Source organism: Bufo bufo, chromosome 5 (assembly GCF_905171765.1).
Source record: "Bufo bufo chromosome 5, aBufBuf1.1, whole genome shotgun sequence".
NCBI classification, from domain to species: Eukaryota; Metazoa; Chordata; class Amphibia; order Anura; family Bufonidae; genus Bufo; species Bufo bufo.
Window position 1 is genome coordinate 6,980,160 of NC_053393.1, and position 25,320 is coordinate 7,005,479.

Below are 25,320 nucleotides of genomic sequence, written 5' to 3' on the forward strand. Positions count from 1 at the left end.
GTCTTGGCTCCTGTTTGGGGGATGGAATAACTACACTCTTGGGGATTGCTATATCATAATACTCCCCTGAGTATAAGCTCTTTTAAGAGCTTGCTCCTGTTTCCAGGCTACCAGCGGAGACCTTGTGGATCGTGCTACCCCTCCACTACACACATATTTACCCTCCTTGTGTGGGGTGGTGACTACCCCGTCATCATCCTCCTCTTCCTGCTCCTCATCCTCAAAAATGTGGGGGGGCAACTCAGGTAGGGCTGCTGGTCCAGCCTCTTCCTCCACCATTGACTCCCCCTCCTGTGGTGGTGGTGGGTCATTTGATGTCCCTGAGGGTCCTGCCTGCTGCTCCTGCTCCCCCTCAGACGCCGACAGCTCCCAGGAATCCCTGCTGGCAGGCCTGCGTTTTACACAGGGAAGGCGAGCCCCTATAATTACAAATTAATACTTATGTAAAAATAAAAATCACAAATAATAAATGTACCTCACCATTACGTTACTTTTGTTTATTTCATCAACACTCAATAATGTTTGTACCTGGACAGTGCTCGTCACGGATCTGGCGGATTCTGGCCATATGTCTCCGCTTCAGGTCCGACCACTTTTTGCAAATGGCCAAGGCTTCATGTTTGCCCTCGTGAACCCTCCTCATCTCCTTCCTCAGCTCCCTTACTATGGGGTGTTTTGCTTTGTTTGAGCGGAGTTCATCATACCCTTGCTCTAACAGGCGCTGCGTGATTAAGAAAAGAAGCATTTTATAAAAATTATTTAATAAAACTAAGATTAAGGAACTTTAACATTAGCACAAGTGGAGTACGTCAGGCTATTCTAGGAAGTTGAACAAGCGGTCGGACTCGTCCTGCCGCTAGTTCACTTATGCCCCCAGACAGTGGCGTAGTTAGAAATGACTTGGCCCCACAGCAAAATTTTTTTAATGGGGACAACCTACCTACCACCCACAAATTTTCAAAAAAGGCATTACTTTCAAGCCACCCACATAACTGTGGCTAGTAAAGATTGCTCTCTCACACACGTCCCGGCAGCTGTTCCATCCATTTTATACACTGTCTATACTGTCACTGTATATAATTTTATTGTGTAATACTGTTGAGGGGGCCCTGAAAAAATCTTTTAGACCTCCTCCTCCTGGATCTGCCCCTTCTGGGTCAGGGCCCCCAAGCATGCCCTGTAAATACGCCACAGCGACAAGAATGACGATACGTCAACATTTACTATAATAATGGCGGCCAGGGGTGTAACTATCCGGGAAGCAGGAGAAGCGTCTGCTTTGCGGCCCTGACCCAGAAGAGGCCCATCCCACAGAAGAAGGAGGACTAAAAGATTTCGTCATGGCCCCCTCGGCAGTATTACACAATGAAATTATGTAACACAGTGACAGTATAGACAGTTAACAAAACGGATGGAACAGCTGCCGGGCCTGCAGCTACACCACTGGTGTCGAGGGAAACGTTCCAGCAGCAGCAAGTCAGCACACGGCCAGAGGCAGTCTAACTAAAAGCTCTGCATGTTGTAGTTGAATTACACGGAACCGCTCGCCGTGCGCTGCCTTGATGCCGCAGTAACTGACCACCAACATGTCATCATTATCTCAAATACCAAACCAACAATTATTATTATTTGCGAGTCAAATACTACAATTTAACTTAACGTAACCGTATAAAATCTAAATGTGGTGAAATTGTATGTGTGTGGGGTATAAGCTATTAGATATTGTCCATCTGAGGAGAGATGTACCTGTCTAGTGACGTGACGGCATAGTTTGGGGTGTAAAGCTGGTCCGCCTCCACGTGGTGCACCCTGGGTAACGCTAAATGAACCAGCAAATATACTGTAGAATGTAAAAAATTACTTCTCCTGACCAACAGGACACTTATTTGAATATTTAGACTAGCCGTCCGCACACTGCGGCCCCCCTGCAAACTGCGGCCCTCCGGCTGTGGCAAAAATAAAACTCACATCATTCCATGACAGCCTACAGCTATCATCCTATAGAAGGACATAATGGGAGTTGTAGTTTAAGAACAACTGGAGGACCGCTGTTTGAATAGACTGTGTGTGTGTGTTTGTGTGTTGGGGGAGGTCAGGGGGAGGGGGTTTGAGGGGGGGTTTGGTGGTATGCAGTGTGGGTATATTGTCTGAGGCAGGAAATTAGATGTACAATGTGCATCTGATATATATATTTGTATGCATTGCTATCCATACATAATGACACGTCGGCCACATGTATGTATGGATAGCATATAAATATATAGCAGATGCCAGTGAGATACTGCTTTGATGGCAGACCATTAAAACCATTTATGAGATCAAAAATGCTTAACTATTTATTTTAGTAATATAGATAAAATCACATTATATATAGTATGAGTAGATGTTAATGATTATCTGAAAAAATTATTACTTTGGAATGTCAACAATACTTGTTTCAAACTATCATTTATATGTAATCAAAGTATGTGCTATCCGAATTTTAATGCCATGCGAAAATAGTTTACACAAATACATCCGAAAAATTCAATTCAATAAACCTACATAGGAATATTACTAAGATATGCCAAACAAGCGTGTATGCGAACAAATGTTCAATTAGATTATACTTACTATGACGATCAGCTCCTCCTCAGCTTTAGTGAACTTGCTGGCCACCATCATATAAATTGAGCGCTTAAAGTTTTCAACCGCACAAAACTGACGCAAGTTGGATTCTGGTTGAAAACGGCGCTTACTTCCGGTTTTGAAAAAATCACGCGCATGCGCAAAATGATACGAAAATTTCAGTGCCGTTTCAGCTATTTGTATGTTAACGAATATTCGATAAAATTAATGATATATCAGGTTTTAGAATATTCGTATCACTCGAAATCTATGATATATTACAATATCTATAATATTCGTAAAAAACAAAGCGGATATAGTGCATTAGTAGTTTCGAAATCTTTCTATTCATTTTTAATAATATTGGCTAGGCTATATTGCAATAACATTGTGTTCTAGTCTGATTTTATATTGCAATATAGAGAATATTCAATACCTTTATTGTATAATTTGAACAGTGAACACCACTGAACACTAAAGACATTTAGAAATTTGCGAATTCGCATAATATGCGCATATTACGCGCATAACTATGCGCATATTATGCGCATATTATTGGCAAACTTACGAATATTCGATTTCGGCGAATAGAATACGAATATTCTAACGAATATTCGCGAAATATCGCGAAAACGAATATGGCACCTCAAGCTCATCACTACTGCCTACTTGCCTCACGAGTCCTGATGACAGGGGACAACTGGACGACAGTCCCTAACTTAGGATATGTGCAGGGAAGACAGACAAGACAAAATACGGAACATGAACGGACCGGGTCAAAACCAAGAGAGCTACGCAGTACAACGGATTAAGCAAAGAATGGTCAGGAGAAGCCGGGGTCAAATACCAGGAGAGCAGAGAAGTACAAGAGGAGTCCTAAGAGAGTAGTCAGGTGGGAGCCGAGGTCACAATACCAGGTTGGATGCGCAGTACAGGAGAAGCAGGCAAAGGATCGTCAGGGAACGGAATCAGGTAAGTATTCAGCAGTCCAACAAATAGCCAGGAACCTAGAAATTAACAGGCAACCTGTAGCCAGCAGGCTGCCTGTATTTATAGTGGGGAGTGAGGGTCATATGACGTGGCCAGCGTCACATGACCGACAGACCAACCAGTCGAGCGCCGAGTGATCAGCTCGGCGCTCAAGGCAGACTAGGAGCAGGGAGCCTCCAAGCCAGTAAAGCCGCCCTGGGAATGAGGTCAAACACAGATCCTTGCTCCCGAAGCTAAGCAACAGGTCTGCGGGCAATGGGGGACCGAGTGCACCTTCGAAACCCTGTGACACTCACTTGCAATAAATTTAGGGTTGCTAGTAGGAGTAATTGAGGAATGAATGAGATCCAGACTTGAAGTATAATTCAACTCGTCTTTACTGAAGGCAGCATAAATCCATACGAGATACAGCATTAGTCTTTAGGTCCCAGCAGGTATTGGCAATATGTGGCAGGGATCAATATCTGTTCTGCTCCTATCATGTGCCTGGAGAATCTGGCAGGAATCTATCTTCTGCTCTGTCTATATTCTGCTTGGTGTGGGCCTGACTAGCTGAGGAGGAATTTGGCTTCTCGTGGTCTCTGGATAAGTACTCACAGTTATGCAATAATCTGTTCATCTACCTCAAGGCAAGTGATTCTCAGTAATTGTTCCAGTTATTTATCTAAACAGACTCCTCTTTATTCTACCTCCTCATTTGCACCCAAGGGAGATGGTATCACAACATCAAGGACCCTCCTTCCCTGCACCTTAAACCCTGTACCACCAAGGGCACCTCAACCAACATCTGGCAGGAGATCCCTCAACACCAGATTGTGGGGGTTGGGTGGGGGTACACCATGCTGAATCCTTGCCTCGGGTGCTGGAAAGCTTACACTCTCTTCCTACTAACTCCTAGGACTGGGGGGCCTTCTGGGGGTAAAGTCTCGGTGTCTTTGCCTTCGTAAACCTAGAACCTATGGATGTACCCAGATGGATTCTTGCACAGCGTATACATTTTAATCCTATACCTTGCCCACTTGCCGGGCAGCTACTGGCAAAATGTTACCCTCCGTTTAAAATGTATTAGGGATTCATCTATGCAGATTTTTTTGGGGGATGTACACCTCAGCTAACTTGGTGCTAATGTGGCCGAGGAACGGCCTAATTTTAAATAGATGGTCAAACTTCAGGTCAATTTGGGCCGGCCATGTCATTACTCACAGGGAATGGCTCTTCCTGGAGGCTGGAGGTGGCTGCTTGCTTGTCAACCGCTGAGGCTGTTGGCTCAGGCTGGGAATGTTGATCTTTGGCCTCAACCGAGACAAGATCCTGGTTTGGGATCCCTAGAACTGGGAGCTCCTACTAACACAACCTTCTCCTAGCTGGGGTGGTTGGTACACTCACTTTAACTTCCTTTCCTCTTCATGAGACAGGACATGGGACAGCCCACTTCTGCTCACAGAGGGGAGCTAAACTGGAATGTACTATTCCAGTTTAGAAACACTAAACTGTCTAAGGTCCTGCTAAACATTGCTGCCAACTGCTGGTGTACATAGAAAACTACAGCAAATACATAAAACATGCCTAGCAAATGCATATAATAAAGGGTGCGATATCAAAGTACACAAGATGACAATATACATACACTTAACATGCTCTAGCGGGGTAAAAGAGTTTAGTAACATAACTCTGGGATGTTACACTTTGAATGGATTACAACTACCGATCTGCATTGCAATAATCTGTACATCTACCTCAAGGCAAGTGATTCTCAGTAATTGTTCCAGTTATTTATCTAAACAGACTCCTCTTTATTCTACCTTCTCATTTGCACCCAAGGGTGATGGCATCACAACATCAAGGACCCTCCTTCCCTGCACCTTAAACCCTGTACCACGAAGGGCACCTCAACCAACATCTGGCAGGAGATCCCTCAACACCAGGGTGTGCCCCGAAGAAATCTGGTGCCTTTCTTCCCATCATTGTACACTGGCTCAGGGAGCTGTTAATGAAATTATGACTATGAACTACTACACCCATCAGGCCTCCACACTCACACATTGCCCCTGTGGTCCCTGACGCTGCACCGTGAAGGATGCACAATGTGGGCATTAGTACTGTGTGGTAGCTCAGGCTCTAGATAACCTTGTTATACATTGGGATGGCTCAATCTTACATGGCAGCACAGGGCCCCCTGCTGGGGGTTTCACAGGGGCAGTTATCGTCCCACAGGGACCTTCAGATCCAGCGGACATCACGGCAACGACACCTTGGATGCGGTAGAACCAGTAGGTTCATTCGTTTACTGCAGGGTGTATTGGTGCCAGCGGGTATCATCTGATAGATTTTATTAGGTAAGTGGGACTGGTCAAGTGTAGTTATACACTGGGCGGAGGAGGGGTGTAGTGGGAAAAAAAATCCCACGTCATGGTAAACGTGCTGCAGAACTTTACAGTCTTTGTGTACATTTGAATAGCAATTGTGGGGGTTGGGTGGGGGTACACCATGCTGAATCCTTGCCTCGGGTGCTGGAAAGCTTACACTCTCTTCCTACTAACTCCTAGGACTGGGGGGCCTTCTGGGGGTGAAGTCTCGGTGTCTTTGCCTTCGTAAACCTAGAACCTATGGATGTACCAGGATGGATTCTTGCACAGCGTATACATTTTAATGCCATACCTTGCCCACACCCCGGGCAGCTACTGGCAAAATGTTACCCTCCGTTTAAAATGTATTAGGGATTCATCTATGCAGATTTTTTGGAGGATGTACACCTCAGCTAACTTGGTGCTAATGTGCTCGAGGAACGGCCTAATTTTAAATAGATGGTCAAACTTCGGGTCAATTTGGGTTGCCATGTCATTACTCTAAACTGGAGTCTGGTATGAAACATCTATACTCCAGTACTGTCTAATTTTCTGGATTTTATTTTTTTTACTGGGCCCATGTGCAGCACGAGCCCTCAAAACATCATCATCTCTGCTGCATTTAATGGAGGTCGAGTGTATGAGGGTGCAGGGTTCTGAGCAATAAATATGTGGACAATGTCTGTGAGGCCTGCAGCGTCAACCTGGATTCCAGAGCTGCCCACAAACTCTGGAATTTTGGGCTGATAGTCCTCAGGGGTGGGTCCATATAGGGAGACGCTGCCTTAGATTCTGGCGTGGAGCGTCTTCTAGAGGATCCCTCATCAATGGAGGAGGAGGAATGTGGCATGCTCTCCCTCGCTGGCTGTGTCTGACTCGGAGGCAATGATGGTGTATACCTCCTCGGTTGAATGCAGTCTTTGGTATTAACGGGTCATTTTTATTGGGGAGTGTAATGTGTGTGATTTCACATGTGTCAAGTGTGTATTTATTTTGGTGGTGATCGGCACTGATTCGGCAGTGTTCAAAACTTCGGAATAATACTACATGGAGATCCGTCTCTGTACAGTATTAGAATTTATTCACAAAGTCGCTCGTGACTTGGGTAGTTGATTTTTAAAGTAGAAAACAACTTTAAAACTTGAAACCGAACTCGGCTTCGCTTCTGAGGTTCTAGTCCGAACTGAAGCCAAATTTGGTTTCAAGTTTTAAAGTGGTTTTCGACTTTAAAAATCAACTACTGGAGTTATTCAACAAAGTAACGCGCGACATCACGAATGAGCTAAAAGTTCTTGCTATTGAACACTCTCATTGAGAAGTACGAATGTCATTAGTGCAGGCGCTTCAGCGAACAGAGTAAATGGAGGACCCTTCAGGAAGTAATGGTGAGAGGTAGCGGCCCTGATGAGGTGTTGAGGCACTACCTCAGACCGTCGCTCCCTGGGGATTGGCACAGTGGAAAGGTGGTTTGTAAAATCAGGCCAGAAGTGAAGGTATCACAGTTTCTATCTAGTTAGTGTAACTTGTGCACATCCAGCAGTATTAAAGGCTATGTACACCTTTGAGGGTAATCTTTAAAAAAAAAAAAAATTGGAAACCTGAAAATATTTTTTTAAATTTGTCTTCATTAAAACCAAAAATTGGTCTTTATTAAAAAAAAATTGAGCCCCTTTCTCTGTGCAGCCTTCAGATTCTTCAGTAGCAGGCTCTGTATTTTTACTGTTTGCCGTCATTATTTTTCAATTCTTATCTTAGGGGGAGTTCATACTCGCATTTAGCTTTCCATTTTAGCATTTCGTTATAATATGCTTAAAATGGAAAATAACGGAATTGTCATCATGGAAAGACAAACAGAACATATTTAAATACTTTCCAGTTTAGATCCGTCCTAATAGAGATCAATAGAATATGAAAATGGAAAGCAGCATTTTGGATGGAAAAAAGGCCCTGTCTGCAGATGCAACGCTGCTTTCCATTTTAGATTCTATTGATCTCTATTAGGACGGATCTAAACGGAATGTAGTTAAAAATATATACTAACTCTAAATCCTTATGATGGAAAGAGCACATCAAATTCCAACTAAACATCCGCCTCCTGGGGCACCCCCCTCCCCCATGCGTTGTATTGATTGAGTTCTTGTCAGATCATGTAAGAGGTTGGAATAATGGTCTGAAGCCTTCTTCTGGGTTTGAAATAATAAGGAAATGTGATGCCGATATTTCAAGTCTCCAAGAAATGCACCCAACAGAAGACACAGTCTTATCAATGGAGACATTTCTGGTCCGGCTCATTTGGCTCGTCATACTCGTCTGGGGTTAGTATTGAGATTGATAGGAGACCCCTTGTATTGATGTCTTTGGAGATTGATGCAAATGGTCATTATGTGTTCTCTTGTAGGATCTATACAGCATTACGTATACGGCCTCTGTATACTCCTCCACCATTTCAATATTCGGAGAATGGGTCATCAGTTAAAAAAATCTTGGAAAACCCCTATACGGCCTTGCTGCTGAAAAAAAAAAAATATTACATAGAAACATTGCATAATGCCTCAATTAGTGCCCCCCAGAATGATTAATGCCTCCATTAGTGCACCCAATATTAATCATGCCCCCTTCTCTGCTTGTGCAAAAAAAAAGCCCACCCCTCCTCCATTTGATGAACGCCCCCTGCTGACTGGAAGCTCAGGACAGGACCTGCGCTCCAGCGTGATGGCGTCTCACAGGTCCTGTCCTGAGCATCCAGTCCTTAGCAAGTGTTCACCGCGGCGCTATCCAGTGGAGGAGGGGAGTTTGTTTTTCTTTTACTTCACACAAGTGGGGGTGGGGGGGGGTAAAGGCTGCACTAAAGAGCGGTCCACAATGGAAGCCTCATTAGTAACAGTCTGTACTGGAAAATACCGCCAATTAATATTACCGGAAGAAAAAAACTAACAGCACCGGCAGGGCCACTAAATTACTACCACTGGCCAGGTGGCAACCCCATTCCCGAGTACAGGGGCTGAAGACTTATGTCCTGAGTAAAGGGGATGAAGGCTTATGTACCGAGTACATGGGCTGAAGACTTATGACCTGAGTAAAGGGGCTGAAGACTTATGTCCCGAGTAAAGGGGATGAAGACTTATGTCCTGAGTAAAGGGGCTGAAGACTTATGTCCCGAGTAAAGGGGCTGAAGACTTATGTCCTGAGTAAAGGGGCTGAAGACTTATGTCCTGAGTAAAGGGGATGAAGACTTATGTCCCGAGTAAAGGGGCTGAAGACTTATGTCCTGAGTAAAAGGGCTGAAGAATTATGTCCTGAGTAAAGGGGATGAAGGCTTATGTACCGAGTACATGGGCTGAAGACTTATGACCTGAGTAAAGGGGCTGAAGACTTATGTCCTGAGTAAAGGGGCTGAAGAATTATGTCCTGAGTAAAGGGGATGAAGGCTTATGTACCGAGTACATGGGCTGAAGACTTATGACCTGAGTAAAGGGGCTGAAGACTTATGTCCCGAGTAAAGGGGATGAAGACTTATGTCCTGAGTAAAGGGGCTGAAGACTTATGTCCCGAGTAAAGGGGCTGAAGACTTATGTCCCGAGTAAAGGGGCTGAAGACTTATGTCCTGAGTAAAGGGGATGAAGACTTATGTCCCGAGTAAAGGGGCTGAAGACTTATGTCCTGAGTAAAGGGGCTGAAGAATTATGTCCTGAGTAAAGGGGGTGAAGGCTTATGTACCGAGTACATGGGCTGAAGACTTATGACCTGAGTAAAGGGGCTGAAGACTTATGTCCTGAGTAAAGGGGATGAAGACTTATGTCCCGAGTAAAGGGGCTGAAGACTTATGTCCTGAGTAAAGGGGCTGAAGACTTATGTCCTGAGTAAAGGGGCTAAAGACTTATGTCAATGTGAGGTTTTTCTCAGTAAATCAGTAAAGATTTCTCACCTTCTTCTCACTTTCTCTTTCTGGGGACTGAGGGCAGAACGATGGGGGAACTGATGGCACAAGGAGCGAAAGGACAGAATGTGAGGACACTGAGGGGTGTGAGGACTTTCCCAAGGCTAAAACTCCAGAATATTTGCACAGCCGCAGGTCGGTGAGGAAGACACTAATCAGCTCTTGGCAGTCATAGCTGGAGAAACATAGTGACATAAAAGCGTTGACAGTTTGTTTGCCGTCCACCATAAGTGGACAGGTGGGGAGGAACAGCGATTGGGACTTAGGGAGCAGGGATCTGGGACTGCTGAAGATGAATAGGCTCATTGAACAATGCAGATGCTTCAGATATAGTTTTTCTTCACTATAACACAGTAGACGGCAGACGGTGGTGCACCACAAGTCCCAGCCAGCTAATGAACAGCACAGCGGTGCACAGAACTTCCCTGCAGGCAGTCAGCAGCTAGAATGGCGGTGTGTGGAGAGGTTCTTCCTATTCTGGAGGCCCCTTTAGTGCTATGACTGAATGGTAAAGCATCCCAGCTAATCGCAGTGCTTACACGGGACGTCAAATAATGGCATCCATTGTCTAATCTCAGGGGTGATTGGTGCTGTCCATTTCAGGACCAGTAACCCCCATTGGAGCCCACCTGTAGCCCCCTCACTGGCAGGCCAATCACAGCGAACGGGGCTGCAGGGGGTGGTGCAATCTCCCTGGACCCTTAGTTGAGGCAGCAGCCATCTTAACCCGTTACCATGTGATTAGGCATAGTGACAATTCTTTTGTTGCACCATACATATACTGTGACGGTCTGGAAGGGGTTGAACAAGCCGTTCGTTACCACCATGACCCAGAATGGGGGAGATACAAAATATTTGGTTTTAATGTCCTGGCTGGTTGGTGTATTGTAAGATTCCTGCAGGCACTCCATGTGAGGGCAGTGGTGCTGATTCTCTAGATTTTATTTTTCTTTTCTTTCTTTTCTGTAATTGATAATTCAAAAAACTCAGACATGGGTGTGAATTAAAGAGCAAGTATTTATTTTTGGGTTTTACAATATGCAGAGATATAGTGGAGGACATGCACCTTCAAACCTCAAGTAATTGCTTACACAATGGAAACCTGTCTACAGAATACAGAGCTGGAGACGCTGAAGAAGACGCAGAAAAGATCTGATGTTTTTGGAGTTCTGAAGCTTGGCAGCTACCAGCAGACTTTATTCTCCGGGGGAGCAACAGTGACTGGTTCTTCATAAACCTCAACCTCACAAAGGGTCAGGACTTCGTAGCGACCTGGAATAACCACACTGACGAACTGACCTTCCATCCCATTACAGCAGAAGGGCAAGGTTACAGATTCAATATTGGTGACCGTGCCACACCTGGAAGGGAGAACCAGCAAAAGATTGTGATGATTATTGTAGAGAAAAGCAAGATTGGGACATTGTTGAAAAAAACCATAACATGGGACATTGTAGAGAAACAAAAGACAAGACACTGAGGAGAAACACAGGATGGAACATTGTGGAGAAACACAGGATGGGACATTGTGGAGAAACACAGGATGGGGCATTGTGGAGAAACACAGGATGGGACATTGTGGAGAAACACAAGATGGGACATTGTGGAGAAACACAGGATGGGACATTGTGGAGAGACACAGGATGGGACATTGTGGAGAGACACAGGATGGGACATTGTGGAGAGACACAGGATGGGACATTGTGGAGAGACACAGGATGGGACATTGTGGAGAGACACAGAATGGGACATTGTGGAGAGACACAGGATGGGACATTGTGGAGAGACACAGGATGGGACATTGTAGAGAAACACAGGATGGGACGGATCCCCCCCAGGAAATAATGCGGGGGAACAGGTTTGGTCATATCCCCCCCAGCGGCAGTGTGTGCGGCGGCGGCGGGGCAGGCACTGAGATGAGCGCTTCCATTGTGGAAGCGAAGCGCTCATCTCCATAGTGATCTGTTTGTATCGTCGTCCTCAGGACAGCGATACAAACAGAAGGCTGCGGAGGAGCAGGGCAGGGGAGGTGTGTCCCTTTCCTGTTCCTCTCATAGGCTGCCGGCACTACCAGGCCGGCAGCCTATCAGAGGCCGGCGTAGGCGGCACGATGACATCATCGCGCCGCCTGAGCGTACAGCGCTGGAGTCGGGACACTGGCCGGAAGAGGAATGCATCGCATCGCTCCAAAGAGGTAAGTATAAGTGTTAATTTTTTTTTTAACTATATACAATACTTAGTTTTTTTACTGGCATATAATGGGGGGGGGCTGGTATTACTGGCACATGATTAGGGGGGCCCTGGTATTACTGGCACATGATTGCGGGGCCCTGGTATTACTGGCACATGATTGGGGGGGCCCTGGTATTACTGGCATATTATTGGGGGGCCCTGGTATTACTGGCACATGATTGGGGGGCCCTGTTTTTACTGGCACATGATTGGGGGGCCCTGGTATTACTGCCACATGATTGGGGGGGCCCTGGAATTACTGGCACATGATTGGGGGGGCCCTGGTATTACTGGCACATGATTGGAGGGGCCCTGGTATTACTGGCACATGATTGGGGGGGCTGTTATTACTGGCTGATGAGAGGTGCTGGGGGGGGCTGATGAGAGGCACTGGGGGGGCTGATGAGAGGCACTGGGGGCTGCTATGAGGCATGGGGCTCTTATCTGAGGTCTGATTGGGGGTCATTCATATTGGGGTCTGAGCTGAGGTGTGATCTGAGGTCTTATTAACATTGGGTATCTTATTGGGGCTGTTAGCTGAGGTCTGATTAACATTGGGGGTCTGATTGGTGGTCTGACCTGAGGTGTAATGAAAAATATTTTTTTCTTATTGTGCCCACTTCCAGCCCAGAGCCCAGCTGCCCAGAGCACTGATCCGGAGCAGCTTGGAGAAAAAGGCCTCACAGTCTCCCACACTCCTTCTGCCCGGCCAAGCCAGCCAGCACCCATGAGGCCAAGCCAGCCAGCACCCCTGAGGCCAAGCCAGCCAGCACCCCTGAGGCCAAGCCAGCCAGCACCCCTGAGGCCAAGCCAGCCAGCACCCCTGAGGCCAAGCCAGCCAGCACCCCTGAGGCCAAGCCAGCCAGCACCCCTGAGGCCAAGCCAGCCAGCATTTCTTAGGCCAAGCCAGCCAGCACCCCTGAGGCCAAGCCAGCCAGCACCCCTGAGGCCAAGCCAGCCAGCACCCCTGAGGCCAAGCCAGCCAGCACCCCTGAGGCCAAGCCAGCCAGCACCCCTGAGGCCAAGCCAGCCAGCACCCCTGAGTCTTCAGAACTGTAAGTAAATTATATATAAGGGGAGATTATTGTTTTGGCGGGGGGGGGGGTGCCAGAGAAAGTACCCGAAATAACTGAAATATATGCCAAACGTTTGGTTAATTTCTGTGACCTGATAAACAAAGAACTGTTCCTTTTGCATATTTTTTTGTTGTGAGATTTTTCACACACACACACTTAAAATTTAACGATATAAACAACTCGCAGTTTACTGAATAAGAATATACCCGGAGAGCAAAAATGCTGTCCCCCCCAGATTTTTGGGGGTTCCTACACCAATGAACACAAGATGGGACATTCTGGTTGCTTGTTCTCGATGAATACAAAGTGAGCATATTTTGTCTTATACGAACTTACACTGGGTTGTTGTTGTCAGGGTTGTTCCCGATTCTGACCTCGGCTCCCAGCAGCAGCTCCTGACAGCAGTCCCTCAGGTTTGTTAGGACGACATGTGATATCTTGTAGGTCTGTTTCAGGTCCACCTTCCACCAGGGATTGTACAATCCAGAGGTCATACTGCATGACTGTGATGCGACATATGGGTTTGTGTTACCATCTATGGCATTTGAAGCGATTGTGTCATCTGCCACAGTGGAATCCTGGGAGGCTTCTCCATTTCTTGCTATATTTGTGGCTAAGGAAAGAAGAACAGAGGAGCTTTCAGTAATATGTGGCTGAGTTGTGAGTCCTGATGTCCTTTGTTGTCCTGCTCAGGGTTGCTTTTGCCATAGTGCTAATGATTTCCCGGCACCAGGCTTTGTGGCAGCAGTGATCCTCCCAGCAGTGTTTGCGTCCTCTGGGCACTGTGGACCACTATGGTGGAGGAGGTGTCCATCAGCTCTCTGATGGACCATTATCCTCTTATCGGCGACACTATTCTATAGGTCTTCAGCAGTATGTCAGAGCCGTGACACAGGGTGGCTGCTCTGTTCATTGCGGAAATGGTTTAGGTGAATTTCTATTATTTTTGAAGGTATCCTGGAGTCATTTTTTATTTTTTATTTTTTTTTTGGGGGGGGGGGGGTCTTTTCAACACAGAAGGTAAAGAGCAAGGAGCTGGGTTAGAGCAGTTTCTGCCAGATACCTGGGGCAGCTGGTCTTGAAGTGCTGCTGCTCCTGGCAGTTGGTACCAGCCACCATACTGATAAAACCAAGACTAGAAAGAGAAGGAGTGTCTGTGGCCTGAAGCCTGTGCACAGTGTCCACATAATGACCCCATATAGTTGCTTTATAATACCACTGCCGACACCATGATCAGGTCCTGTTGAATGCAGGGTGCTGGAGACCCCACGTAGAGTATGGTCCGGGGCATCTAATCCCTCTGCCCATGGTATAATCCAGACCAGGCATATTATAGCCCTGCTAATAGTTGACATCTCACCTCCTGGATCAGGACCACTGCACCCCAGAGTCAGAGCCAGAGATCCGAACAGAACCAGAGACGACAGGAGATTCATTCTGGAGGAAGAAGAGTAACACAAAGATGGAGGAGAATATTACTACTCAATAACAGTCCCTGAATGTAATAAATGTTATAATAAGGAGAGACTGTGCGGTCACTTACTGAGCTGCAGTCACTCTAGGAGTTGCGTTGTTGGGTTCACCCCTATCAGTTCTCCTGCTGCAGCATGTTGTCCAGTATATCTGTAAACCAGAATACTGCACAGTGTGTACATTGTCCACATGTGCTCTGTATTATTTGGGAGAAGGACCAGTTACAACCTATATACTGGCCTTGAAGTAAGACAGTAATCTGCCAGGTCTTGGAGAAAGCAATGCAATTGTGAATGCAGCTTTGGGTGTGACTACAGTATAATATATCTCCGGATCAGTAATTGTCTATAACTTAAACAGGTGAAATGCTCTGCAGCAGACAACATCATAACCCTATTATATACAGTATAATGACCAATCTATGGGGGGGGGGGGGGGTAATTGTGACAATTTCTTACAATTCACTGCAAAAAATGCACCAAAATGATACTCAACTGACAATACACTGCGTGCAGAATTATTAGGCAAATGAGTATTTTGACCACATCATCCTCTTTATGCATGTTGTCTTACTCCAAGCTGTATAGGCTCGAAAGCCTACTACCAATTAAGCATATTAGGTGATGTGCATCTCTGTAATGAGAAGGGGTGTGGTCTAATGACATCAACACCCTATATTAGGTGTGCAAAATGGGTCAAAAGAAGGACTTGACAGGCTCAGAAAAGTCAAAAATTGTGAGATATCTTGCAGAGGGATGCAGCACTCTTAAAATTGCAAAGCTTCTGAAGCGTGATCATCGAACAATCAAGCGTTTCATTCAAAATAGTCAACAGGGTCGCAAGAAGCGTGTGGAAAAACCAAGGCGCAAAATAACTGCCCATGAACTGAGAAAAGTCAAGCGTGCAGCTGCCAAGATGCCACTTGCCACCAGTTTGGCCATATTTCAGAGCTGCAACATCACTGGACTGCCCAAAAGCACAAGGTGTGCAATACTCAGAGACATGGCCAAGGTAAGAAAGGCTGAAAGACGACCACCACTGAACAAGACACACAAGCTGAAACGTCAAGACTGGGCCAAGAAATATCTCAAGACTGATTTTTCTAAGGTTTTTTGGACTGATGAAATGAGAGTGAGTCTTGATGGGCCAGATGGATGGGCCCGTGGCTGGATTGGTAAAGGGCAGAGAGCTCCAGTCCGACTCAGACGCCAGCAAGGTGGAGGTGGAGTACTGGTTTGGGCTGGTATCATCAAAGATGAGCTTGTGGGGCCTTTTCGGGTTGAGGATGGAGTCAAGCTCAACTCCCAGTCCTACTGCCAGTTTCTGGAAGACACCTTCTTCAAGCAGTGGTACAGGAAGAAGTCTGCATCCTTCAAAAAAAACATGATTTTCATGCAGGACAATGCTCCATCACACGCGTCCAAGTACTCCACAGCGTGGCTGGCAAGAAAGGGTATAAAAGAAGAAAATCTAATGACATGGCCTCCTTGTTCACCTGATCTGAACCCCATTTAGAACCTGTGGTCCATCATCAAATGTGAGATTTACAAGGAGGGAAAACAGTACACCTCTCTGAACAGTGTCTGGGAGGCTGTGGTTGCTGCTGCACGCAATGTTGATGGTGAACAGATCAAAACACTGACAGAATCCATGGATGGCAGGCTTTTGAGTGTCCTTGCAAAGAAAGGTGGCTATATTGGTCACTGATTTGTTTTTGTTTTGTTTTTGAATGTCAGAAATGTATATTTGTGAATGTTGAGATGCTATATTGGTTTCACTGGTAAAAATAAATAATTGAAATGGGTATATATTTGTTTTTTGTTAAGTTGCCTAATAATTATGCACAGTAATAGTCACCTGCACACACAGATATCCCCCTAAAATAGCTAAAACTAAAAACAAACTAAAAACTACTTCCAAAAATATTCAGCTTTGATATTAATGAGTTTTTTGGGTTCATTGAGAACATGGTTGTTGTTCAATAATAAAATGAATCCTCAAAAATACAACTTGCCTAATAATTCTGCACTCCCTGTACTAGATAATTCCTCAAGCCGATGTTAAAAGCTGAGAACTTTGCCAATATCTTCCAGTCAGGAACATATCGGAGCCCCTCATGCACCACGTCACAGGGTCTCAGCGCACATGGGGTCCTACCACTCAACTGCCCGTGGTGTGTGAACAGGGTCACGCTGCAGTGTCTGGGTTTGGAGCATTTCCACCCGTTTAGGCCACTTTTTTCAGTGAGTTTTTGTCTTTGTGTGTATGTGCAATAGAGCAGGACCGTGGTACGGTTACACTGAAGTCAAATTATTCAGTGGGTCAGGATATGGGCATAATAGTCTATGGTTTGTTCGTGACGCTAATTGCAGTTTGCGCAGGGCCCTTTAACCCTTAAGGACACAGCCTTATTTCACCTTAAGGACCAGGCCATTTTTTGCAAATCTGACCAGTGTCACTTTAAGTGGAGATAACTTTAAAACACTTTGACTTATCCAGGCCATTCTGAGATTGTTTTTTCGTCACATATTGTACTTCATGCCACTGCTAAAAGTGGGTCAAAAAAGTTAATTTTTTTGCATTAAAAAAAATACCTATTTTACCAAAAAATTGGAAAAATTAGCAAATTTCAAAGTTTCAGTTTCTCTACTTCTGTAATACATAGTAATACCCCCAAAAATGGTGATGACTTTACATTCCCCATATGTCTACTTCATGTTTGAATTATTTTGGGAATGATATTTTATTTTTTGGGGATGTTACAAGGCTTAGAAGTTTAGAAGCAAATCTTGAAATTTTTCAGAAATTTACAAAAACCCAATTTTTAGGGACCACTACAGGTCTGAAGTCACTTTGCGAGGCTTACATAATAGAAACCGCCCAAAAATGACCCCATCTATAAACTACACCCCTCAAGGTATTCAAAACTGATTTTACAAACTTCGTTAACCCTTTAGGTGTTGCACAAGAGTTATTGGCAAATGGGGATGAAATTTGAGAATTTCATTTTTTTGCCTAATTTTCCATTTTAACCCATTTTTTCCACTAACAAAGCAAGGGTTAACAGCCAAACAAGACTGTATCTTTATTTCCCTGACTCTTCCGTTTACAGAAACACCCAATATGTGGCCGTTAACTACTGTACGGCCACACAGCGGGGCGTAGAGTAAAAGGTGCGCCGTATGGTTTTTGGATGCCAGATTTTGCTGGACTGTTTTTTGACACCATGTCCCATTTGAAGCCCCCCTGATGCACCCCTAGAGTACAAACTCCATAAAAGTGACCCCATCTAAGAAACTACACCCCTCAAGGTATTCAAAACTGATTTTACAAACTTTGTTAACCCTTTAGGTGTTGCACAAGATTTAATGGAAAATAGAGATACAATTTCAAAATTTCACTTTTTTGGCAGATTTTCCATTTTAATATTTTTTTTCCAGTTACAAAGCAAGGGTTAACAGCCAAACAAAACTCAATATTTATGGCCCTGATTCTGTAGTTTACAGAAACACCCCATACGTGGTCGTAAACTGCTGTACGGGCACACGGCAGGGCGCAGAAGGAAAGGAATGCCATACGATTTTTGGAAGGCAGATTTTGCTGGACTGGTTTTTTTGACACCATGTCCCATTTGAAGCCCCCCTGATGCACCCCTAGAGTAGAAACTCCATAAAAGTGACCCCATTTTAGAAATTACGGAATAGGGTGGCAGTATTGTTGGTACTAGTTTAGGGTACATATGATTTTTGGTTGCTCTATATTACACTTTTTGTGCGGCAAGGTAACAAGAAATAGCTTTTTTGGCACGTTTTTTTATTTTATTTATAACATTCATCTGACAGGTTAGATCATGTGGTAATTTTATAGAGCAGGTTGTCACGGACGCGGCGATACCCAATATGTATACAATTTTTTTATTTATGTAAGTTTTATACAATAACTTCATTTTTAAAACCAAAAAAAATGTTTGTGTCTCCATAGTCTAAGAGCCATAGTTTTTTCAGTTTTTGGGCGATTATCTTGAGTAGGGTCTCATTTTTTGCGGGATGAGATGATGGTTTGATTGGCTCTATTTTGGGGTGCATATGACTTTTTTATCGCTTGCTATTACACTTTTTGCGACGTAAGATGGCATAAAATGGGTTTTTTTTACACCGTTTTTTTTTTTTTTTTTTTTGGGTGGTCACCTGAGGGGTTAGGTCATGTAATATTTATATAGAGCCGGTCGATACGGACGCGGCGATACCTAATATGTATACTTTATTTTTATTTATGTAAGTTTTACACAATAATTTCATTTTTGAAACAAAGAAAAAATCATGTTTTAGTGTTTCCATAGTCTAAGAGCCATAGTTTTTTCAGTTTTTGGGCGATTATCTTGAGTAGGGTCTCATTTTTTGCGGGATGAGATGACGGTTTGATTGGTACTATTTTGGCGTACATGCCTTTTTTTTATTACTTTTATTACCTTTTTTGGGAAGTAAGGTGGGCAAAATTTCAATTTTCTCATAGTTTTTATTTTTTTATTTCTATGGCGTTCACCGTGCGGGGAAAGTAACATGACCGTTTTATAGATCAGGTCGTTACGGACGCCGCGATACCTAATATGTGTAGTGTATTTTTTTAATTTTTATTCAGTGATAAATTTTATAATAACTTTTTTTTTACATTTTTTTGACCCAGACCCACTTGGTTCTTGAAGATCCAGTGGGTCTGATGTCTGTATAATACAGTACAGTACAATATATATTGTACTGTACTTTACTTACACTGAACAGATCTATGCTTTTAGCACAGATCTGTTCAGCACCATGGACAGCAGGATGCCTGAGACGGCGTCCTGTTGCCATGGGAACCTTCCCCGTCTGCCACAACTTCGCAGACGGGGAAGGGTGAGCACGGGGCTGTCGGGGGGCTCTCTCCCTCTCCATCGGGGGGCTGCAAAGGCACAGCAGCCCCCGATGGGAGAGGGAGGGAGCTCCCTGACCGATGACAGATAACCTTTTCCATACCGCGGTCCGTACGGACCGCGGTATGGAAAGGGTTAAACGGCTGACATCTGCACAGATGTCAGCCGTTTATACTAGGGTGTCAGCAATGTGCTGGCACCCTGGTATAACCCACTAGCCAACAAATGGTATAACCCTGGTATAACCCACTAGCCAACAAATTTTCAAGGGGAGGCGGGCGGGGGATCGCGATCCCGCCTGCCGCACCGCCCGCCTCCCGCAACGCCCCCATCGCCTGCGACACCCCCCCTGCACCACCCGCCGGCATCAAATCGTGCAGGAAGGGGGTGCAAAATCTTGATGTACCGCGGGGGATCAGAAACTGCAAAAAGCGCAGGTCTGAATTGACCTGCGGTTTGCTGCGATCGCTGACACGGGGGGGATCACATGACCCCCCCTGGCGTTGTGACAGGATGCCGGCTGAATGATTTCAGCCGGCATCCTTTTCAGATTAACCCCTGGGGCGCCGGAATGCCTATTTAAAGATAGGACGTACCGGTACGTCCCGTGTCCTTAAGGACTCGGGAAATAGGGCGTACCGGTACGTCCTGTGTCCTTAAGATGTTATAACTCACGCCCCAGGTTAGGAATGCCAGAGTGGTGTAATGTCTCTGTATGTTAGTAGTAATGGTGTCAATGCTGTCTCCTACCTGGGTACGGCTGGACTCCTGGATCCTGGCTCACTTGCAATAAAATGAGTGTGTTGCTAGTAGGAGTAATAGAGGGATTTGCAGCAGTAATTGAGATCCAACCTTTGTTAAAGTTCAAACTTTTTTTCTTTACTGGTTGTAGCTTTCATCCAAGCAAGATACAGCTTTAGTCTTAGGTCCCAGCAGGTATTGGCAATGGTTGGCAGGAATTTATGTTCTGCACTGTGGCAAAAATAACCTCGCCACTGGGTTTTGGAGGGGCCTGTTTGCCAGCCTCTTGCCTCAGGATTATGGCCCATATACTAACTTTGAAGGAGAAGACAGACCGGCCGCACAGCCTAAATCTCTGGAACTGTTATGGGCAGTAAAGCCATGCTTGCGGTCGGCAAATGTGACTTCCATGGAATTCGGGAACCCCTGCTCGGATCTGGGTGATTTTTGGATATGTTGTTCACCCAGATCAGAGCTATCCATGGATGTATACATTATGGGGATATGTGGGGCTTAAAGGTGTTTTCTGCGTTTTGGGAAAAATGTGTGGTTTCTGTCTGTGAGTGAATAAGTTAGGCCATTATGTTTGGTAATTGTATCACAGGCAGAGCCCAATGTGTTTTGGTAATTGTATGTTGTTGATTGCGTCTCAGACAATGCCATTGTGTTAGTTAATTGCGTCACAGACAATGCCATTGTGTTTGTTGAATAGGGTTAGTTTTGTGTTTAAACTGTACAGGATTGGCTGCTATGTCATGTCCTCAGTATGTCAATAAGTCAATGCTGTGTGTCAATAAGTCAATGCTGTGTGTTCAATAAAGAGTTCCTGTTTTACATTTAACATAGAGCCTCGTCTCATGTGTGTGGGGATTTCTATACGTGTATACTCTCCTGGCCGTTACTCCTAGCTCTTGTAAGAGCTGTTCCTTGTTCCTGAGGTGGTATTGGTGTCGAGTGGAGTGCTTGGAGTCCTCGGGAGGCACTAGGAGCATCTATCAACGGAGGTACCCGGTCGGGGTGCCAGGAGATCTTTTACATTGGTGGCAAGCGGCGGGATTGTTCCCACAGCCAGAAGTACAGCTACAGGAGACATAATTCCATGGATTTTACAATTTGAGGGCAACGCATGTCCTAGTACAGCCACCCTGACAGCACTAGAATGGAAACAGCAGTGGAGTACGATGAGGGTGTCATGGATGACAGAGATGCAGTCCACAAAGGCATCTGGTACCAGGCACTGGGTATTGTGACGTATATGCGGGACGAGAGACTTTCCACAGAAGACCAGCGGTTACAGAAGCGAGTAGCCTTGCGGATGCCCTTCCTGGGAGAGCAGCCCCGGGAGGAATGGGTAAAGAAATTGGAACACCTAGCATGGCAGGAGCTGTGGCTGGAAGATGCCTACCAGGCACTCTAGTGGTATGGGGCACAGTACCTACCCAGGACAGCTGGGCATGACAAGCCAGAGGGAGAGGAGTTTGATGGTCCTGGCTTGTTATGGGAGACTTTTTCAGAGCTGGAGTTTGGGAGCCCTACACAAGCCCAGTTCCGTGATCTCTTGGAATGGAGGGAGAGCAGGTATGACTGGGACTACACTCATGAGATTGAGCAGGACCTGGTCCACCTGGTGACTCGGGAGATGGAGCTGGAACAGGGCTACCAGCAGCTGTTCCACTCCAGTGAGAAGGCTCAGAGAGAGAGCAGTGACAGAGCCAGAGCCAGACCTCTTCAGCTGGGAAGATATTGTGGAGGTTTACTGGGAAGAACCCCAGGGTGCCGGTGGAGATGAGACCGAGGTCTCTCCACCGGTCCTGCAGGGAATTGGGAGCCCAGTCTCCATTCCCCAGCGGCAGGCTGAGTTACAGGGGGCAGAGACAGTTGGTCCTGTCCCCCAGCGGCACTGTGTCCAGCAGGGAATAGAGAGCCCAGTCTCCTTTCCCCAGCAGCAGGACACTGTATTGGGAGCGGGGGGACGGTCGGTCGCCCTCCCCAGCGGCTGGAAGTATGTATGGGAGAGGAGCTCGTTACCTCCTCTCCCCAGCGGCAGCTTAATGCACGAGGGGGAGACAGTAAGCCCCACAACAGTGCAGATGGGACCGTGGTCTCTGCACTTACAGCACAGGGGGTAGGGACAGTCGGTCTCCCCCTCCAGCAGCAGAGCTGGGTATCCAAAGGGGAGACAGTCGGTCTCCCCCTCCAACAACCAGGCTCCAACCAGTCTTCTTTCATGGTATCGCTGGCACCAGGGCAGATTACCGCTGATCCCTGCCCAAAAAGCAACCTCCACTCCAAGCCAGGGAGCAACACAGAGACTGGGAGAACCAGTTACCAACATAACCTTGGTGGACTCACTGGACAGAGACAGGCTACCAAATTCAACAGGTCCAGTATATGGTTGTGGGTGGACTGCCAGACTAACTCAGGTACCGACCAGCGTGAGGTCAGGTATCTGGTTAGTCTTCCCTGGGAGGGGGAGATGTGTGGCAAAAATAACCTCGCCACTGGGTTTTGGAGGGGCCTGTTTGCCAGCCTCTTGCCTCAGGATTATGGCCCATATACTAACTTTGAAGGAGAAGACAGACCAGCCGCACAGCCTAAATCTGTGGAACTGTTTTGGGCAGGAAAGCCATGCTTGCGGCCGGCCAAATGTGACTTCCATGGAATTCGGGAACCCCTGCTCTGATCTGGGTGATTTTTGGATATGTTGTTCACCCAGATCAGAGCTATTTGAGGCGTTTTCTGTGTTTTGGAAAAAATGTGTGTTTTCTGTCTGTGAGTGATTAAGTTAGCCCATTATGGTTGGTAATTGTATCAAAAGGCAGAGCCCAATGTGTTTTGGTAATTGTATTTTGTTGATTGCGTCAAAGACAATGCCCATTGTATTTTGTTGATTGCGTCAAAGACAATGCCAGTGTGTTTGTTAATTACGTCACAGACATTGCCATTGTGTTTGTAGAATAGGATTCGTTTTGTGTTTAAACTGTACAGGATTGGCTGCTATGTCATGTCCTCAGTATGTCATGTGTATATAAGTCAATGCTGTGTGATCAATATAGAGTTCCTGTTTTACATTCAACATAGAGCCTCGTCTCATGTGTGTGGGGATTGCTATACGTGTATACTCTCCTGGCTATTACTCCTAGCTCTTGTAAGAGCTGTTCCTGGTTCCTGTGGTGGTATCGGTGTCGAGTGGCGTGCTTGGAGGCCTCGGGAAGCACTAGTAGCATCTATCAACGGAGGTACCCGGTCGGGGTGCCAGGAGATCTTTTACATGCACTTTCTATCTTATGCTGTATGGGGACTGACTAGCTGAGGAGGAATGACTTCTCCTGGGTCTCTGGTCTGTACTCACAGCTATCTTCACAGGATACGGTTTCTTCCTGGAATTCTGGAGTTGTCTGCTTGCTTCTACCAGCTGAGACTGCAGGGTTTAGGCTGGGGATGATGATTAATGTCTCAGCCGAGACAAGATCCTGGCTTGATTCCCTATATCTGGGAGATACTACACGCACAGCCTTCCCCTAGCAGGGGTGGCTGGCACACTGACTCTAACTTCCTTCTCTACCCATGAGGCAGGATGTGGGCGCAACCCACTCTGCTCAGAGGGGGGTGGGCTAAACTGGAATGAACTATTCCAGCCTAGGAATACTAAACTGAACTTAACTCCTTGCCAGAACATTGCTGCCACCTGCTGGTGAACATGGAAATTATAGCAACATACAATTAACAAGGTTTATAATGCACAGTTGTGAATGACATAATGTAAAATTACATCAGATGACAAAGTTAATGATTTTAACAGATTGTAGCGGGGTAAAAGAGTTTAGTAACACAACTCTGGGGTGTTACATATGGAATGTGCCACTTTATTTTGTTGGTAACGTTCTTTTGCACCTGGTATCTTCTGTGTCACATGGTCTGTTGTGGGTGCGGTTCACAGCTTTATCCTACCTCACAATGCACTGGTGATACCACTATGGAGGCAGGTGAGAGCCTGGCTGTGAGGTAATTTCTAGCTATGTTCAGACTCTGTTCACACACCACGGGCAGTTTAGTGGTAGGACCCCATGCGTCCTGAGACACCGTGACGTGGTGTATGAGGGGCTCCGATATGTTACTGACTGGACGATATTGGCAAAGTTCTCAGCTTTTAACATCGGCCTGAGGAATTATCTAGTATTGTCAGTTGCGTATCATTTTGGTGCATTTTTTGCAGTGATTTGTGTATTGTGGGGATCAGCTCAATAGTAGTAGGACAGCAGTCAGAGACAGTGACACAATGGCACAGTTCACGCAGGGGTTTGCCTGTTTTCTTTATTCTCGTCCACAAACAAAATATAAGGCCTTTACATTCAGGCAAAGATACAAAATAAATTCCTGCTCGGCTGAGCACTAACTAAACATAAAATCACCCTTTCCATACGGGCGGCCTAGTACCAGCCACATAACAATTCAAAATAAACTCAGTGTCCTTTTTGTTGTTTGCACAGACTTCAGCAGCAATAGTGAAAGCCAGTCAGTTCAACCAGTCCCCACCCAGACATGCTCATAGTGCAAACCTTTATAGCCCAGAAATGAGCTGAGCTCCATCACCTGGCTGAGAGCTCTATATGAAACCTGTTCTGGACAGGAAGGGAATGAGGAGCCCCGCTACCAACCTGCATCCTCATTCCATTAAAATCCAGGCCCGACAACACAATTTACCAAAGTCCTCAGCAAACTATGCTTTGCTAAAGCAGACCATCTTTTCCTGGATTTCTGATATCTCACCCAGGTTTCCTAGTTGAGATATCCACCTCCTGTAGCATAGTACATGGTATATGAAAGAAACCTAGGGGAAATATAACGATTCTCTACTACTTTTCCAGTCACTCTCTCACATACCCACCCCCTTTGCTCGAACCTGTGGGGCCGAACACTTTTACTCACCAAACAGTGTGTTCTGGACAGGACATCTGCATTCCCTTGCAGTTTGCCTGACCTGTGCTCAACCAAAAATTTAAAGTTTTG

General features: G+C 45.8%; 1 protein-coding gene across 2 annotated transcripts in view; it reads right to left on the reverse strand.

The window, feature by feature from the left end:
• Nucleotides 1-10,941: 10,941 nt before the first annotated feature.
• Nucleotides 10,942-25,320, reverse strand: part of LOC121001596 (fucolectin-6-like) — a 159,720-nt gene continuing 145,341 nt past the window's right edge. For both annotated transcript variants that reach the window (XM_040432759.1, XM_040432757.1), the window contains exons 2-4: nucleotides 14,548-14,624; nucleotides 13,524-13,800; nucleotides 10,942-11,240 (exon numbers count right to left, since the gene is read on the reverse strand). In XM_040432759.1, the coding sequence (XP_040288693.1) occupies nucleotides 11,063-11,240; nucleotides 13,524-13,800; nucleotides 14,548-14,623 (531 nt within the window). In that variant the 5' untranslated portion in view covers nucleotide 14,624 and the 3' untranslated portion in view covers nucleotides 10,942-11,062. The remainder of the gene's footprint in view (nucleotides 11,241-13,523; nucleotides 13,801-14,547; nucleotides 14,625-25,320) is intronic.